This window comes from Ceraceosorus guamensis (genome assembly GCF_003144195.1).
Source record: "Ceraceosorus guamensis strain MCA 4658 unplaced genomic scaffold IE81scaffold_125, whole genome shotgun sequence".
Lineage (NCBI taxonomy): Eukaryota > Fungi > Basidiomycota > Exobasidiomycetes > Ceraceosorales > Ceraceosoraceae > Ceraceosorus > Ceraceosorus guamensis.
Genome location: NW_020290120.1, coordinates 1 through 16,868, shown reverse-complemented (window position 1 = coordinate 16,868; position 16,868 = coordinate 1). Strand labels below are relative to the sequence as shown.

The window sequence follows — 16,868 nt, the reverse complement described above, 5'->3', positions numbered from 1 at the left end:
TGGATTCAAGATTCTCGATTCCACTCATTTCTTGACTGTGCTGTTTCAGCTTAAGCTACGCAGACGTGGTTTTTAGATTCCGACAAAGGCATGCAGCAGCGGGCCGCTGCAGCTTATGCTCCCTATATGCATGCATGCACCTCATCGTTCCCTCCTCTTGGCTTGTTCGCACACCAGGGTGGTACCTATATATACACTCACTACCACCGAGACGACCGACAGCCAAATGACTACAAGCGACTGATGGAGTGGCAGCTGATCGTGCGCGCTCTCACAAGGCTATTCTTGATCGTCCACTTGGGACACACGGAGGCAAGGGGCGCACTCCCCATTCAAGGTCCCAACAAGCATGTACAGCGCGCACCTCGACGTCGAGTCACTCGATCGAGAAGGAGTTACAACAATTTTGAGCGCAGATGCGCAACCACGACTCAGACTTGTTCGAGACTCACCACAGTGCGCTGCAGCGCGCGTACGCTTGAGTGTACCGTGTGGGTATAGGTTGGAGTTGCAGAAATCATCGTAGGTCGTTCGCGTGCGTACGCTGCTGCATCGCTCTCCCAACAGTGCCCACGGCTGCTGATGACAATATCGAGACTCAAGAACAAGCTCAGAGGAGATTGAGGTGGTAAGAAGTCCTCGTGTTCATTTGCCGTGCGGCCGGGAAAGAGTGAAGACGTTGATATACAGAGAATCGGTTGGCAGTCAAAGTACAACAATAAAGCTTGGCTAGGCGCTCTGAACTTGGACGCGCTAGAGCAGAGCGATCGGAAGCAAGATGGCGGCGTAGCGACGGCCCATCCTTGTTGGTGCAGCGGAGCTTGTAGTAATCAAGTTGTGGAATTGGCAGACGCACCAAGATGCACGTCCACGCTGTGAGCCAATCGCGACGTTTGGCGAGTCACTCTTCCTATACGCAGGCTCTCTTGCGGCCTTGGTCCTTGGTCCAAAAGTTCTTGAGGTTTCCAAGGGGCAGGCGCAACGGCGCTCCGCCATGAGAGAGCAAGAGGGCAGCGACCATGTACCAACTGAGCATGCAAATGATGAAGCCAAAACACCCAGCTGCTGTCGCCATATTCTCAGTGGCTGCCTGAGAGAGCGAGCTGAGGAAGAGGATGGAGAGGCAAAGGAAGAAGGGCACTAGAAAGGTGCAGATGCTGCAGAACACGATGTTGGTGCGAAGAGTGGCCACGGCAAAGATGACGCACAAAAGAGTGTAGGTCATCTGGGCAAGTATCGGATCGACGACAGTCAGTATGGGTCCGTCAATCACGACATGCGCGTATCCTTGACACGTTGCTCACCTGCCAGAGGCCCAGAGCCTGATTGAGCTGGACAGCACCGGGTTGTCCAGCGAGCGTCTGTCTTGACGCTGTCATGATCACACCAAAGTCGGCACGGTAGATGGCAGAGAGGCCGAACCAGTACGTCGCAAAGGCGCCGAAAAAGGCAAAGGCGATGGAATCACCTCGAAGGATCTCCAGCACGGCTGTGAGGGCCATCATACCGCCTCCCCCGAAGAGAAAGACGCCTAGATCGCCCCAGAGAGTGGTCAAGCTGGAAACGCCAAGTCCGACGAGGCCAAAGGACATGATGCTGAGACAGACAGCAAAAGAGAGGAAGCCCAGGGCTGTTGGGGCTCCCAGCTTTGATTGCTGTGCTGGTCGTTGTACAACCGCTGCAACCGTGCGCAGATCTCGAAGACGACCGTGTGGCGAGCTGGGCAGATTCAAGCCGTCATCCTTACCCGTCAAATGTGCGTCGACGAGTGTCTCGCTGGTCGACCCGCGACTCTCTGCCATTGTGGTCTGCTTTTGAGGACTTTTGCAAGTGTTGAGTGAGTGCTTGTAGCCTATGGGGAGCAGCTAATTGCCGAACTTTGCTAGCAGTCGACAGACGTGGACGCGAGGCAAGGGCTGAGATACAAAGACGTGGCAGAAAATGCTTATAGTGTGCTCTGTGAGATGAAGGAGCGCATCGCCAAAGGAGGGAGTCCATCGTGAGCTGCCCTTCTTGTACTCGCAGACAGACCAAAGAGTCGCCTCATTTCCTTTGGCCCTGGGTAAATTGCTCGTGCGGGTAGTGTGCCCCGTGCAAAATTACTACGCTCGTTCTCTCACCTTTTTGGCCCCAAATTCAGACTGATGAAGGGCTCATTCCATTGACTGCTGCGTATCGGTATATGTCACGCGCGCGCCATGGCGCACGGGGCACTGGACGCCTGCACGCCACCTTGCCACCTTGCCACCGCGGCGCCGCCGCCTTCGCCTTCACCCCCCTCTTTTGCTATCTTGCATCAGCGGGCAAGAGGCTGTTTGCTGGCATCATCAAGCATGGTGGCGAGGCCTGCAGCTCACGACTCTCCCCCAGCGTATACTACGTGCGCCACGATTGCGTGGTTAAGATTGAGACCGAGCTCCGGCACCCAGCGACGGGGATGCCATAGCTCGCCACGCGCCTCTTGGCTATGGCCAAGCATATCCTCGTAAGTTATTATGCCGGAGCCTGTACACCTTCCTACAAGCCGCCAGGAGCGCGCATGAAATGACGCTGATGTGAGAGACGCACTGTTTCGCAACTATAGGTGCGGTCCGTAGTAGTGAGCAAGAATGGTGGAATAGCCAAGGGTTAGCGCTTCGCGGGAGGTCACGTCACATTGCCAAGCCAGCTGGTGCAAGCTGCGTGTTCAGTAGGTAGCGCGCACCCAGCCCCAGATGGCGACCGTGCTCGGCATCGCATCCAGGTCAATAGTTTCATCGTCACGGAAAAGCTCCGTCACCTTGACAGAAACCTTACCAGCAGAGAGACCGCTTCGCATACTTGCAGGCGTCTGTATGCGAACATCCATAGCATTGCCGCACCTTGATCCTTGTGTAATGAGAGGCGCGGACCGCCAACAGATTTTAGGCACTTCTTTGTAAAGCGCTGGCTGAACCGTGATGCGTTTCGAGATGGCCGTTCATTCGACGTGCAGCTCGACGGGGATGTTACCACGGGTTGCCTTGGAGTATCTGTGAGAATCCAGTTCAGCCAAGGTATAGAGACCCCCAGATGTCAGCGCTTGCATGCTTGCCTCGTGAACGGTAGTCACAGGCTTGCTTCAGTGAGGCAGGAGGCAGCCAAGTCACGCCTCGCATCGCCTTGTGGGAAACCTCGCGCCGGACGCCCGAGGCGCTGTTGATAGTCAAGGTTGCTCTTGCTCCGGCCAAGCAAAGGAACAACATGGCCGCATGTACGCTTCGATCGGGCGTGCAAGGTTGATGACTCACGGGCAGACTTGATGAGCGCCTTCGAGAAGCTTCTTGAGCTCCGACTTGTCCGCCTTGCCGCTCTTGGCCTTGATCTGGACTGCCAGCCCGAAGCTGGTATCATCCTTTGCGATTGTCACTTGTGTAGTGATGGCAAGATCATCCGGCACGCTGAGCTTGTTGGTTCGGCCGTAAAGTTGTAGGGCGGAGAGAAAGCAGGCCGAGTAGCTAGGATCACACAGAGAGAAGCAGGGTGCGGGTGTACGAGACAAGCTTAGCCTTCGAGTTTCCCACTTTTCGGTTTGTATGTGTGCATGCCAGCGCAGCAATCTCGACTGTATGGGGATGAACCAATCGCATGTGCGCATGAGTACTCACCCAAGAGCAAACAGCTGTTCAGGGTTGTTGCCATCGCCTTGCCCGCCGAGCTCCTTGGGCATCGCCAGCTTGACGCTCGAGATACTGCCAGCACCAGCATCTATGAGCTCCGTCTTTCCGTTTCTGCCTGCGCCGCTCGCCTTTGCAGCCGTGGTGTACTTGGGGTCGAGAGCTGGCAAGGAAGAGGAGAATGCGCGCAGTCCAGCGTGGATGGGGGTTTGACGCGCGCTTGCACGAGCACCCGATGCTTTAACGGCGAGAGCGGGGCGGCTCAGCAGACGGAGAGCTTGAGCAGAAGACATGGTGGGCAGGTAAGTGGTCTGGTGTGCGGGCAAAGGGAAGGAGGTTCAGACTGATACGAGCTGGGCTGCTCTGGGTTCCGCCGTAAGATGTTGGTGGTACTGTAGAAAGTCACGATTGGCGGGGCTTATGCGCCGACGCTTTGAGCGTGGCAGATGAGACTCAGCAGCCTTGCTTCTTACTGACCCCTTAGCTGCGGTACCCTCGCACTACACCACACTACTTACTACCAACGATCTATCACTCGTGACTACTACTCACGACTGTGACTGTGACTGTGACTGTAGGCACAACCCTGAACCTTGCTACCACGCATACTCTCAACTGCTGCATAGTGATACCAACAATGCGTGCAACTCAATCCGCCTACCGCGGCGGCCAGCACCAGCTGCTGTTCAGCCACGCATGCAAGCAAGCATGCATACGCACAATCATCAGCAATGTGAATTAGGCCAAAGGCATGCATGCAGCAGGCATGCGCAGAGCAACCATCAGCAGCAAGTGGAGGTGCCACGCAGAGCATGGCGGCACGGCTTCCTCTTAGCCCTCGCTCGCTTCGCTGCATGCTGGGGGGCCCGCCGCACAGATTCGTGATTCACATTGCTGAGGCGCAAGGTCGAGTTGGGTCACGCCATCTTCGCAAGAACCGCAATACGTGCCGTGCACTCACTTGAACGCGTACCCACGGGTCGAAAGGATGTGAAGAGGTCGATCCTGGCGCAACATAAAGCGCACCAAGCGCACCAAGCGGTTCATGTTTCACGAGTTCCTACCTGGCCGAGGCCCTGAGAATGCCTTTGCTGGGAAACACAAGTCACAGCAACACTCTTGACTGGTCACTGCCGTAGACGATTTCAATCAACACCCCAGGCACGTGCGAAGCCCTTCTGGACTGGCTCAACCCACCAATCCTCTCGAGTGTTATTGCTACCTGCTCCCCACACTCAACTCGAGACTTGGACGAATGACACCGATGGGGAGATGTGAATTTTCTCGTAATTGCAAGAGGATCAAGAGAAGGTAGATCGGTAAATTGTGCATGAGCTCGGGTGGCCCGGAGGTGCAGGCGGACAAAGAGCGAGTACAGACGTGATTTTGGGACAAGCATGGTGTTACCACCTCAGGGTATGCGCCAAGCAAGTTGACAGGATACGCAGGATCAGGTAGCCTCACCGCACCAAGTCTGTGCGGAAACGCGGCTCAAATCTCGAGCGGCTCGTGCGACTGAACATCATCCCTGCTCAAGCCTGCATGCGTTCCATAGTCCTCCGCGGAGTGGGTGATGGTGGGCAAATAGGCAGCATCCGCCTCTGCTGCTGCAGCTGCCGCAGCGACCTGTGCACCGGAGCTCGCTCCCAGCGTGACTCTTGCGCGGGGTGCGAAGTTTTTGGCTTCGTGAGAGCCCGGTGTAGGCGGGCCTCGAGGTTGACGAATGCTTCCGCCAAATCCTCCAGAGGGTGAAGAAGCATGGCCGCTGCCGTGATAACCTCCCGAAGAAGTGGCGGGAAGGCTAGGAACAGGTGGAACGTCGAACGGAGAATTGAAAAGATTCGCGAGACCTGCTGCTCCACCCGTACCGCTGCCAATCGTGCCTACTTGATTCGAATGGTTCGAACGAGGTGAGCGGCCCATGGTGGCTGCGTATCCCTCTCTCAAATTTCCATTGCTCTTGCGAGCGAGCGCCCCAACCCCAGGCGGTGCTAGACCTGCACCTTGGCCGTATCCACCACCGATGCCTCCGTAGCCACTTCCGTTCTCCGGATCACGCAAGCGCTTCATATCTGGAGCAGACTTCTTTGCTCGGAGGGCAGCTGCACGTCCAGTCGTAGCGGCACCGCTGGGCGAGAGCAATCCAGACGCATCGCCAAACCCACCCGCGGGAGCTCCGAGCCCACCTCTGTGCGTGCGACCGATGGTTGAAGCCTGGGATCGCAGTGGCCTATGACCCTGCGCTACCTCGTTCTTGGTGACAATCACGTATCGCTCCTCGCCTTCGCCCATGCTGTAATGGTACAGGCCAAGCCTTTGCGCGACCAGGTGCACAGTCCTGCGTTCCGAAGGGCTCAAGTTTCGAGAAAAGCTGAGTTCGTCTCGCATCCGGTCGTCTTTGAATAGGAGGACGCGCGAGTATATCTCGAGTGTTGCTGGATCATTTAAATCTAGCTCCTCCTTGGTTCGCGCACTAGCGCCGCCACTGCGTTCCGAAGGTGCCAAAGCGCCGGTGTCGGCACCCAGTCCTGCAGAGGGTATTCCTCGCAAGCTATCTGCAGTGAGTGGAAGCGGCGAGACCTGGCCAGCACCGCCAGCAGATGTTGGCGGATGTGCTTCCGTTGTTGGGCTAGTCAAATTCGAGCCGGCACCGCTGAGGTGTGTGCTGCGACCGATGGAACCAGAAGATGGCTGGGGCAGACCCGAGATGCCGGATGGTGCGCCTGCGTACGATTCAAAGCCTTGCGCTGGCAATCCGGGCAAGCCGTGTTGAGAGGCTTCCCACTCGTCCCTGTGACGAGTTCGCTCTTTTTCCAATTGCATCGACTGCATCCGCTTGATTGCCTTTTCCTTTTCGATTCTTTCCTTTTCGCCAGCCTGCAGCACCTTTTTGTATTCTACCCGCAGCTTGCGACCTTGCACGTCGAATCCGTTTAGAGCAGCCACGACCGCATCCGCCTCTTCTCCAGAGCGAAAATTGGCAAACGCCAGACCTCGGAACATGCCCCCGTCGAAATGGTAATTGAAGGCATAAGGCATGGGGATGGCCAGGTCTTCCTGCAGAATGATTCGAAGTGCCTCGTGGCGTCAGCATCAATCCACCTCAAGAGCAAGCAACGTGAGGGAACTCGTGTGGTGGCCAAGGACGGATGCCAGTTTGCGAATGTATACAGGAGATCCTCCACAGCAATACTCACAATGATTTGAAGGAGCTGCTCTTTGGGTACGCTAAATGGGATGTTCTTGACGACGATAGCAGTCGGTATGATATCCTCCTCTATGTTGAAGCCTGGTGCGGAATTCAAGAAAGCGCTTCCGCCAGACTGAGGCGTGAGGGGCACGCCGGCTGTTGCGTTGAGCGCTGGGTCAGGTGAGGACCACTGCGCGGGGAGTCCGCTTCTTCCAGTGGAGCCCCTGCCAGCATTTTGAGAACCGAATCGGCCGCTCCCTCCTGCGCCTCCGCCCGAAAGAGAGTGACCAAATGCGCCAAAAGCGCCGCCGGTATTGGAGAAGCCAGAGCCTGGTCCGGCTTGTGGGCTTGTGCTGTTCGTGGCTGGAAAAGCTCCTTCAGGACCTGCATTAGCAAAGAAGCGCTCGAACCTAGCGGATGCGCTCTGAGGCTCGTTGGGATTGACGGCACCGGCAAAGCCGCTCGTCGGGGCGTAACCCTGCTGAGCTGAAGAGTGTAGGCTGCGATAAGGCGAAGCTGGTGCAGCTGAGGGCGATGCTGGATAGGCTGAGCCGGAATGGGAAACGTTGGCACCTACTACACCTGCTTGACCCGTCTGAAGCGAGAGGTGATCGAATTGGCGGTCGAGATCCGACATGGTGGGAAGAGATGTAAGCGCACAGATCTGGAGGAAGAAATGCTCGCTATGAAGCGCTTAGGAAGATGATGCCAGGCCCGAGAAGATCAAAAACCGAGGCCACAGGAAGTCAAGCGGCAGTCTGAAGATGCAACCGTGCGGATGGGTCAGTACAGAGCGCGACCTTCTTTTGGTGTTCGTAGCGTTCGTCGAGGATGTAGCGGGCAAGATGCTGGCCAACGCCGCGCGTGAACGTTGCTCGCGAGGCGTTAGTATGTAAATGTGAAATGTTTGAGCGTCGTTAGCAGAGCGATGACGATGAACGCAAAGCGTGGGGGGATCGGTGAGACGGCGTTAGGCGTGCAAGCTGATGTCGTATTGGCTTGCGAGATCGTGATGGCGAGCGAGTGAAGGAAAACAGCGCGGACTGGATTAGCAGAGCAGCCAGTGGGGGCGCTCGCTACCGATGTCAGTAGAAGAAAAATTGAGAAGGAAAGCCCGCCTTGTGGAGACGCGGTGCGATGCTGGTCAGGACGCAAAAGAGACGCAGCAACAAAGCGTCGTTTGGCTGACAGTCACGAGAGGTTGCCGCAAACGATGTTCTGCGTTGCGGTGCCGTGCGGTGCAATGGGTCGTAGGTCGTAGGTAATTGGCCGCGCGAACTTCAGCCAGTGGGAGTCACGAGTTCAAGTGCGCATGGCGCATATGTTGGTGGTGCGCGCTAGCTGCTGCTTGCTACCTTTGGTCGAAGTAGTAATGGTGATATGTAGTAGTAATTAGTATCAGTATTAGTAACGGTAGAGTAGTAGTAGTAGTGCTCCTGCTTGGGCCTGAATGCAGCCAGCATGCACCACCTTTTGGCGGTTATACGCGCACGTACAAGGGTAACCGTACGCCATAGCTGTGTGTACGCACTCGTGACCGCTGAGAATGCACCTGCAGAAGCAAAAAGCGTCCCACGCTGATGCCAGCAGCTGAGCACTCTTGAAGGCGAGGCAGGCAGGCAGGCAGGCATGCAGGCATGCAGGCAGCAGCTGAGGCCTATACACCTGATGTGCCAGCACGTACGCAATGATCTCCTGTAGCCTGTACCCTGCCCTGGCGCAAGGGCGCGCCTATGCACGCGTACCGCGGCATATACAGTACTTGTTGAATGTGAATGTGCGCGCTGGCACCTGCATGCGCCCATCACTGCAGCAGTCGAGTGAGTATATAGGTACTCACACTGAGGTGATCCTGCGGCATAGCCTGTACGTTCGCCCCACGCCGGCCCGCGGTCAGCAACAGCGGCAACAACGGCAACATCAGCACGATCCACCATCATCCACTCGTCCATGCAGGCACGCATCGGTGCGCCCAGCACCACTGCTTGGACTCGCGAAAGGCGCGTGTGTTATGTTCACCGCGTAAAGTCCGTAAAGTCTCAGCTGGTGCCGAGTCCAAGCGAGCACAAGCGTCCCACCCGCTGACAAGTAAAGCTGAGCTGTGCTGAATGACTATAAAGTCACGAGTGACGAGCGCAAGAATTATTGGGGATGTTGTACATTATTCAGAGTGATCGTGATGTCAGATGTGTATATAGGTATATGTCGGACAGTCGCGGTGGCGTGTTGTGTCTCACGAGCGCCATTTAGTGAGTCTGTCATCAATGTTTCACAAGCACGATCGTTCGCGCACACCGATGCCGTACATATATATATATATGTGCCAGCTGAAGCAGCACGATTACCAAGGCTCCAAATCGCGCTCAAGGCGCGGACGGGGCGTATCGTCTCGCGTCGTCCACACATCTTACAGTTACATAGATCACAACCATTCTTGATGTCGTCAACGAAGGCCCCATCAAGCACGCATGCGGGCAAGATTTCGTGGCGACAGAAATTGCGTCGTGACATGTTGCATGTGAATTTGACACACTCTCGGGAAAGTCTGGGCAGTCTTGTATGGAAGAGAAATTTACAAACTCTTTAGGACAGCCAAAGGGGCTCCAATTTGGAAAGGGACGGAGCGCGAGGCCAGTATGAGAGGAATGCGATGAGGAAAGAAGGCCGCAAGAAGTAATGGACGGGACGATGTGGCATTCGAGAAGCACACGAAGCGAAGCAACGAGCGAATGAGCGCGTGGCAGATTGTATCAGAGGGGCGGGCGCGGGGTCACATGGAAGCCGCCGGCGGCGGTCTAATACCGTCGGGGCCTGTCGGCATGAAGGGCGTACCAGCGCCATCCAGATTGTTGAAGGCGACCGAGTTGCCCCACCAGTTCAGGGCCACCTCGCCATTCCTGGGCAGCGAGAGGACAAAGAATTGGAGGATGAACGACGTCACAGTGCCAAAGTCCATCGCTGCGCTGGTGACAAAGTTGTACTTTGACCACCACCTAAAGTTGAATTTGCGAATGACGTATTGAAAGATGAAACCTGTAAGGAACCAGCTGGTGTAGTTGATGCCGGTGCAAGGCGGAATGAACGCGATGCCGTTGAAAAAGATTGGCGTAGAAATGAATTTGATGATAGATCTTGGGAAGCGCCGAGCCAAAAACCAAATTGGGATGGGCACGATGGCTCCGACCAACAGGCCCCAGTAAACACTGCCGTACAGCGACTCTTTGCCGAACAAGTGCGTAGGACCAATGGCGCCCCAAATGACCGACGAGTTGAAGAAGACGTCTGCATTGGGGCAATCGAAGCGCTGTGGTTGGTCGTCTGAGCAGATGCGGTCCACGTGGCTGAACATGAATTGCTTGACAGCCCATTGCACAATGGCAGTCCAAGCAACGGCAACGAACTGCATGGTGAATGTGTAGCGCGGGTTGATCTTCATGTAGTGTCCAACCTTGAGATCTTGCACGAAGTTGAGCGTGCTGGACATCGTTTGAACGGCGTAGACTTTGAAGATCATATTCGGAATCGCCCTGCCTGGCATGACATAGCCTGCCACAACCTCGCCAATAAGATTGGTAAGAGGTAGCGTGCCAGTCATGGCATAGATGAAGCCAGATGGCAAGGTGTAGACCACTGAAACGGCGATGGCGAGTACTAGTGCCCAAACAGGCATACCCGTGCTGAAGACCTCGACAACAACGATGGCGAGACCAAAGGTGACGACCAAAGAGGCCAAGTACCACCACATCGGAACGGTAGGATAACGACGCATGAACTTGGCGTGGATGTCATCCTCTTCGGTCTTGATTTGACGGGCTCCCTTCCACAGGGCGTCACCGTGGTAGAGAGCAGTGTGGACCAGGACGGATGTGTTGGTAGCGAAACCGCTCCAGTACGCCATGAACAGCGAGACGGGAAGGTACAGCGCGGAGTATTGCGCATACTGCTCAAGGTTGAGCCTCGAGTCGGCGCCGAGCACTCGCTTGACGTCGTAGGGCTGTGCGAAGCGGTCAAAGCTGCGTCCGCTGATGAATGGAAGGTGCGCAAAGTTCCACACATTCTTGTAGTAGAGGATAGGCGCAACGATCCAGTAGAAAGCCAGAAACCCAGCGAAGATGTTGCATTCCGCCCACCACGGTGCAACTAAAGGTGATCCAATGTAGCTAATTTGCGACCAATCGAAAGTCAAGACTGACAGGCCCATGCCACCGACAGTGCCAAACAATGTGTTGACGAGGTGATTGTCTGCGAGATGGCGAGACCAGTATTAGTCTGCAGGTCCCGCACTCGGGATGCTTCCTCTCCGAAAGTACTCACTCGGCACAATCCAACACACCCAATTGAAGTAGTTTAGCGCCGTGAAGAGGAAATTGGTCACAAAGTACCAGACGAACGCGCCAAGCGACAGGAAGCTAAACCATCTGAACCGCGTGATGCTACCATCCATTCCGTCGTCTTCGGCATGAAGCGTATTGAGCACAGTAGCGGTGACCAGATTCTGGGGCCAGATCATGCTAGCAGGCGTCACCAAGAAGGGAATGCAAAGGCCAGAGAAACTAAAGCCCAGCAGCTGGCTGGTGAGCATGTAAAGGATGCCAAACCCTTTGCTGGTTGGCTCGCCGTAGAATTTGTCAGAGTCCAAAACTAGGAGAGTGTTGAATCCGTACGCCTGGCTGATAGCAACGTTGGCAGTCAAGGTGATGAGAGCGTGCTCTTTGATGTTGAAAGCGCCAGGATTGAGGCTGAAGGTGCCACCGCCTAGCCACCTTGGCAATCTCCACTCGGTGATGGGCAGCACATACGCCATACATTTGCCTATTGGGTATGCCACCAGCTGGATGATGATCGGAGTGATTGCGGGCGACGGGTAGCGCAGGTTGAACAGAATGTTCGCTGCAGAAGCAATCGTGACAAGGATCATTGCGATTACGAACATCCTGAAGGTGAACGCCGGCATGTCGGGATCGTCGATGTTGGAAACCGAGGCGCGAACTTCTGGGTAGGGCGAATCTTCCTCCATATCCATCTCAAGCTCGACCATACGCATTCCCATGGGACCTATCTGGGCGTTGCCGTTCGACGGATGCGCCAGTCCCTCGCCGTCGCCGAGGCGCTCTTCGTACCCCAGCTTGGACGAGAGGTCGGCATCAGTGTCACCAAAGTCGTAGCTTGTGCCCAGATTGAATTTGACATCGCTGTCGGGACTTCGACCTGCATCCGCATGAACGCTAAGTCGGTTGTTGCGCTGTCGCATGCTGCCGTGGCCGACCGCAGAGACGTTTGCAGCGGCAGGGTCAATGGTTCCCAGACCGCTCGTGCGCCGGGATTGGCTCACCGGGATGTGACTGTCAACCATCATACCGCCGCTTGCGGTCGTGCCAAAGTCGCGAGCACCGTGCCGTGATGATAGGCCTTCTCGACTTGTGGGCAAGTAGTCCACTTCGTCGAGTACATCCATTTGAGGTAGGGCGTGCACTGACCTAGCGTGACTCAGCGCCGGGCCCACATCCCTGCTGACGCTCGAAGCATTCGATGACACGCGATCCATCGACACTCGCGGATCGGCGAGGTAAGCGGCGCGACGTGTGCCAGCGTCGTAAATGGGAGAGTCGAAGGAGTTGCCTCGACCTGGCAAAGGAATGGCGCTCCTCACCTCCTCCAACCCGACGGGCTCGCCAATCGCCTCGGGTTCATGCTCTACCATACCTATAGCGACCGAGTCGTCGCCCATGTGAGGATCGGCAGAGCGGAAAGACTCGGGAGCGTCGCCCTGCGCAGTCTCTTGCACATTCTCGCGCAGCGCAGCAGGATCAAAGCCGGGCGGCATCTCTACCAGATTCCCCTGCGCGTCGTAAACGGCTCCAGTGACTTCATCAAAGTAGAAAGTCTCTTCTTCATCTTCTTCTTGAGCAGCTTGCGCCTTCCGGGTGGGATCAAGACCAGTGGCAGCGATGCTGAGAGCGTTAGGATCGCTAGCCTGCCTTGACGCATCGTTTGGCGTTGGCGGCATCTCTGGCATAGCCGACGCATTCACGCTTGCGCCTGAAGCGTCTCCAATCTGAATTGTTGGCGCTGATTGGCCAATGTCGGCTGAAAGGGGAAGGACAATAGCAACAAGTGTAAGCTTTGCTCGATTGCGTTGAGGATACTGAGCAAGGTCAATGCGAGCTTGATTCACTCACGAGGCACGAATGCGAACACGTCACCATCGTCCTCGCTCTCATACTCATCCTCGTCCCATTCGTCCAAATAGCCCTCCTGATCTCCCGCAGCGTTGTTGAGACCGCCCACGCCCCGTGTCAGAGGTCTTTGACCAGATGCAGTGCCTGTCCTTGCCGTTCTTGGTCTACCTGTGGTGGGCCTTCCGCTGCTCGTGCCTGCTCGTCTTCCGCTGCTCGTCCCCGGCCTATCGGAATCACCATCACGCGCGAAGCCGTTCATCGTGGGTGGAGCTCAGCAGTCAGTTTCAGCGGCAAAAGGCTGACGAAGCTGTTGCACAATCTGATTCGCGGTGACTGAGACCGCGCGCGAAGCAGGATGAAAGCCTGGCAGAATTGCTGCGCAAAGGGCAGCGTCGAAAGACGATGACGCCAGCTTCGATGGTTGAATAGCGTGAAGAAGTGCGAGTGCGTGGCTGTATGCAGGCTTGAGCGGATGCTGGTGGGCTGAGGATAGAGAGAGGCAATGGAAAAAGGGGGGGGGCGCTTACGGATGGAGAGGCGGCAACCAGATGGGGAAATCAGAATCACGAATGGTACGATTGTGATGGCGGGCGAAAGGCGACTAATGCTTGCCTTGTGCGGGCCGCAGTGCATGGCCACAGGCTTTGTTGCGCGCGGCGATGGGACAGTGTGAGTGTGATGGGTCGCGCTATTTGCACAACCGGATTTTAGTAAATACACAACCCGGCTTATTCAGTCGAGTTTTAAATTCGACCACTGGAATCTTCTCAAAAAGTCGACCTGACAAGTTGTTTCTTCTATCGCACGAGAAGCAGTCGACTGCCCAAGTCGACTGCTGCTATCGCACGAGAGGCACTCGACTTGGGCAGTCAACTAGCTAGTGGTTCATCCGGTTGTGTCTTTGATTTGCCCGACATAAGTCGACTTGTGTAGTCGACTTTCAGACTCGGCTGACACAAAGGCAGGTGAGGTCGACTTGGTAAGTCGATCTCCTCTCGTGCGAGAGCAGATTCGACTTACCAAGTCGACCGGGACAATTCAAATGCTATTCGAGTTCTGTAAACAACTTCACAAGTTGAATCTGACCTGCTTTTCCACGCGGCGCTCAGCGCCGCGTGGACAAGGCGACTTGGTGAGTCGGATCGTCCAAAATGCGACTTGTCAAGTCGAATGCAGCATGCATCTTGGTGCGTCTGACCATCCAATCGGCGTTGAAAGTCGAATCTCACCCATTGCCGACTCTCTAAGACGACCTATCCACACAAATGATGGGGTCGGGACTGTGAATCGGCTTCCCCAGTCGTTCTTCGTCTCGGCCGAGACGAGAGACGACTTATGGCGCCGACTTAAGGTAGAAATCAATTTAACTTTTGTCTGCGCAGACCCATCAATCATAGCTTCCTCTCACGTCTGCTTGCTCGGTCTTCACAACCACATCGTCCTCGTTACCCAGACTTTTTGAGGCAGCTTCAGCACCTTTCAAACCCTCAAAAGCACCTCTCTAAAGCATTTTTCTTAGTCAAGATGAACTGCACAGCTCCAGTCAACAACAACTTAGAGAAAAAGCTGCAACGTCTGCTGATTCAGCTCGGCATCACGGACCACCTCATGATCCACCACATGGAGACCCGTGAAGAGTACGCAAAGCGTATCGAGCGGCTCTCTGCTGGGAGAAGGAGCAAGACCAAGCAGAATCAGCATTTTCAACTGCTGGTTGAGGCCGTCAGCGATGGAAAGCAAGGCCTGAAGCTGGAACATCGCGCCAAGCACGTCATCTCTGGGGCTCAGCTTGGGCCAATGGGCAATCATGCCCCAATGCTCTTTTCTGCCAACTGGGTGCTTGGAGTTTCGAAGGATCCGTGGGCATCTGAGCCCGCAGGAAGTCATGGGCACAATGCAATTCAACGCTTGCAGCCGTGCATGTTTGAGGACGTCGCCAAGATCCAGCGCGCCTCTAAACAAGGTCGTGATCTTGCGCGCAAGGTAGTCACTAAAGGTACTGCGCACTATGTCTCAGCTAGTGGGGAAGCGGTCTTCTACTTGGGCTATTGGTGCGACAGGCGTGACGAAACGGATGCAACGATGCATTGGTGGGGTTCAAAGGACCTGACGCAGTTCTCGTGCGCAGGCAATCAACATCTTGCGACGCACACCGTTCTTTCTTTCTTGCACTGGGCCAGCATGTTTACCGACAAGTGGGTCCAGCGCTTCATTCTTTCCAAGCGTTACCTCGTCTGCGACGTCACCAGAGGCCTCTGGAAGAACTCTGAGCGCGTGCACAAGGTCGTCACCCGCCTGTGCGACAAGGCGCGCTTCTTTCTTTCGCCGATGTACAACATGATCGTCTTGGTGCACGGCGACACCGCAACAAAGGCGACGGCGCAGCGAGCAGGTCTTGCTTGCTCACTTGGCACGATGAAGACAGACGGGCGCTACTGGCTCTTCAACCTCGGTTGCGCCTTCCTGCTTTACTTTCCGGAGTATGACATCTGGGCGGAGGTCCTTTGGTGCGACACGCTCTTCATTGCCGGCCACCTCGAATGGAGAACGTACGCGCACCCAGACGCCGCAGAAAAAGCAGGCGAGCGTGTCTTCATGCTTGGCCTACAGCATCCTCGGCATGAAGAGGAGGCAGCGGCGACCGAGGAGTTCGAGAAGCGGCACCGAGGGATCAGTAGTGCGCTTCTTGAGGAGGCAAAGCTTGCGTGCGACGTAAAGGAGTACGAGGGAGGCTCCCGATCAAAGCACGATGTTGCGCGTGCTGCGTACGGACCGTGGCCGACGTTGAAGGAGGAGATCTTGCGCGCGGGACGCTTCCTCACGGAAGAAGAGGCAGCGGCAGAGTTAGCTGCTGACAAGTCGCCTGCAGCACAGGATCAGCCCACCGATCCTAATGCAATGGACACAACTGGCATTGGATCATCGTCAGCAAGAGCAGCAGCGGACAATTTCGAGACTTCGAACGTCCGTGGCAGCTCGCCATGCGCTCTCGCCGGCCCCAGCACGCCAGCAAAGCGCAAGTCGTCGCCTGTGCGCCAATCTCTCGGCGCCCTCAGCCTCGACGCTAGCGACGACGACAAAGACGAGGCAGAGATTGTTGCCCGACTAGTCGCCGAACGACGTCGTGCGCGCGCTGCACAGCCCGAGGGAGCGAGTCCTCTTGACGCCGCGGATATCCCGTCTTCCGCGTCTGTTGGAGGACGCAAGCGCACGCGATCTCAGACGCAAGGCGCTGCGCAACCTCCGTCGCCTTCTGCTCGCAAGAGCAAAGGCGATGCATCATCATTGCAGGCTGGAAAGGCAAAGGGTAAGGCTACAGGCGGCGGCGGGGATGCAGGGAAGAAGACGAAGGAAGCGGCGAAGAAGAAGAAGAAGAGGAAGCTGTGAAGGGTTCGGGCGTGAGGAATGCGATGGATGAGGACCGTGTCGAGTCTAATTGCGTCTGATTTTGGTCTGTGTCTTGCACTGCTATTGCTCGCTGGTTTGTATGATTTAGAGGATGAAGAGGACACTTCCTATTTGTCTTCATGTGCCCGGTCTGACCGTGTAACGATGCGGCTCAGCGGCGATAGCCGGAGTCGTCACCGGCGCAAGTAAGGTTCTGTGCTCGTCGAACTAAGAGCAGGGAACAAGCGGTGAGTGGACGGAACGTTACGACTGGCGAGGACTTAGCTGATGCTAGAGCTAAGAAGAGAGAGAGAGAGGGAGACAGCTGGGTGATCAGTCCAGGCGTCGAGCAAGCGTTGAAGGTGGTTGGTCGGAGTAGTGATTCAGTCAAAGTTGTCGTACGAGAAGGTTGTGGTAGGAAGCATGCATTTCTGAGAAGAGGAGGCCGGAAGAAGGCCTCCTTATATACCTTTTGTC

The 16,868-nt window shown here is 55.9% G+C and overlaps 7 protein-coding genes across 7 annotated transcripts; 3 read left to right on the top strand and 4 right to left on the bottom strand.

Moving 5' to 3' along the window:
* The first annotated feature begins 195 nt into the window (after window positions 1-195).
* Window positions 196-705, top strand: IE81DRAFT_33734 (hypothetical protein). Its single transcript, XM_025515505.1, has one exon. The coding sequence runs from the start codon at window positions 244-246 to the stop codon at window positions 499-501; it is 258 nt and encodes an 85-aa protein (XP_025366496.1). The 5' UTR covers window positions 196-243; the 3' UTR covers window positions 502-705.
* IE81DRAFT_33733 (hypothetical protein) lies at window positions 706-1,918 on the bottom strand. Its single transcript, XM_025515504.1, has 2 exons — window positions 1,305-1,918; window positions 706-1,225 (listed from the first exon to the last, which is right to left on the bottom strand). The coding sequence occupies exons 1-2, from the start codon at window positions 1,800-1,802 to the stop codon at window positions 911-913; spliced, it is 813 nt and encodes a 270-aa protein (XP_025366495.1). The 5' UTR covers window positions 1,803-1,918; the 3' UTR covers window positions 706-910.
* IE81DRAFT_326654 (hypothetical protein) lies at window positions 1,904-2,512 on the top strand. Its single transcript, XM_025514879.1, has one exon. It carries the CDS (start codon window positions 2,183-2,185, stop codon window positions 2,444-2,446), a length of 264 nt encoding a protein of 87 aa, XP_025366494.1. The 5' UTR covers window positions 1,904-2,182; the 3' UTR covers window positions 2,447-2,512.
* Window positions 2,513-2,797: 285 nt separating this feature from the next.
* On the bottom strand, window positions 2,798-4,198 carry IE81DRAFT_326652 (OsmC-like protein). Its single transcript, XM_025514878.1, has 3 exons — window positions 3,627-4,198; window positions 3,270-3,476; window positions 2,798-3,011 (listed from the first exon to the last, which is right to left on the bottom strand). Exons 1-3 carry the CDS (start codon window positions 3,926-3,928, stop codon window positions 2,960-2,962), a joined length of 561 nt encoding a protein of 186 aa, XP_025366493.1. The 5' UTR covers window positions 3,929-4,198; the 3' UTR covers window positions 2,798-2,959.
* A 928-nt stretch (window positions 4,199-5,126) lies between these two features.
* IE81DRAFT_332410 (hypothetical protein) lies at window positions 5,127-7,462 on the bottom strand (the record flags this gene model as incomplete). Its single annotated transcript, XM_025515312.1, has 2 exons — window positions 5,127-6,692; window positions 6,833-7,462. 2 exons carry the CDS (start codon window positions 7,460-7,462, stop codon window positions 5,127-5,129), a joined length of 2,196 nt encoding a protein of 731 aa, XP_025366492.1.
* A 1,830-nt stretch (window positions 7,463-9,292) lies between these two features.
* IE81DRAFT_369170 (OPT-domain-containing protein) lies at window positions 9,293-13,584 on the bottom strand. The gene is made up of 3 exons (XM_025517214.1): window positions 13,005-13,584; window positions 11,140-12,912; window positions 9,293-11,067 (listed from the first exon to the last, which is right to left on the bottom strand). Exons 1-3 carry the CDS (start codon window positions 13,261-13,263, stop codon window positions 9,596-9,598), a joined length of 3,504 nt encoding a protein of 1,167 aa, XP_025366491.1. The 5' UTR covers window positions 13,264-13,584; the 3' UTR covers window positions 9,293-9,595.
* A 944-nt stretch (window positions 13,585-14,528) lies between these two features.
* IE81DRAFT_332408 (hypothetical protein) lies at window positions 14,529-16,391 on the top strand (the record flags this gene model as incomplete). The annotated part of the gene is made up of 1 exon (XM_025515311.1): window positions 14,529-16,391. One exon carries the CDS (start codon window positions 14,529-14,531, stop codon window positions 16,389-16,391), a length of 1,863 nt encoding a protein of 620 aa, XP_025366490.1.
* Between the last annotated feature and the right edge of the window lie 477 nt (window positions 16,392-16,868).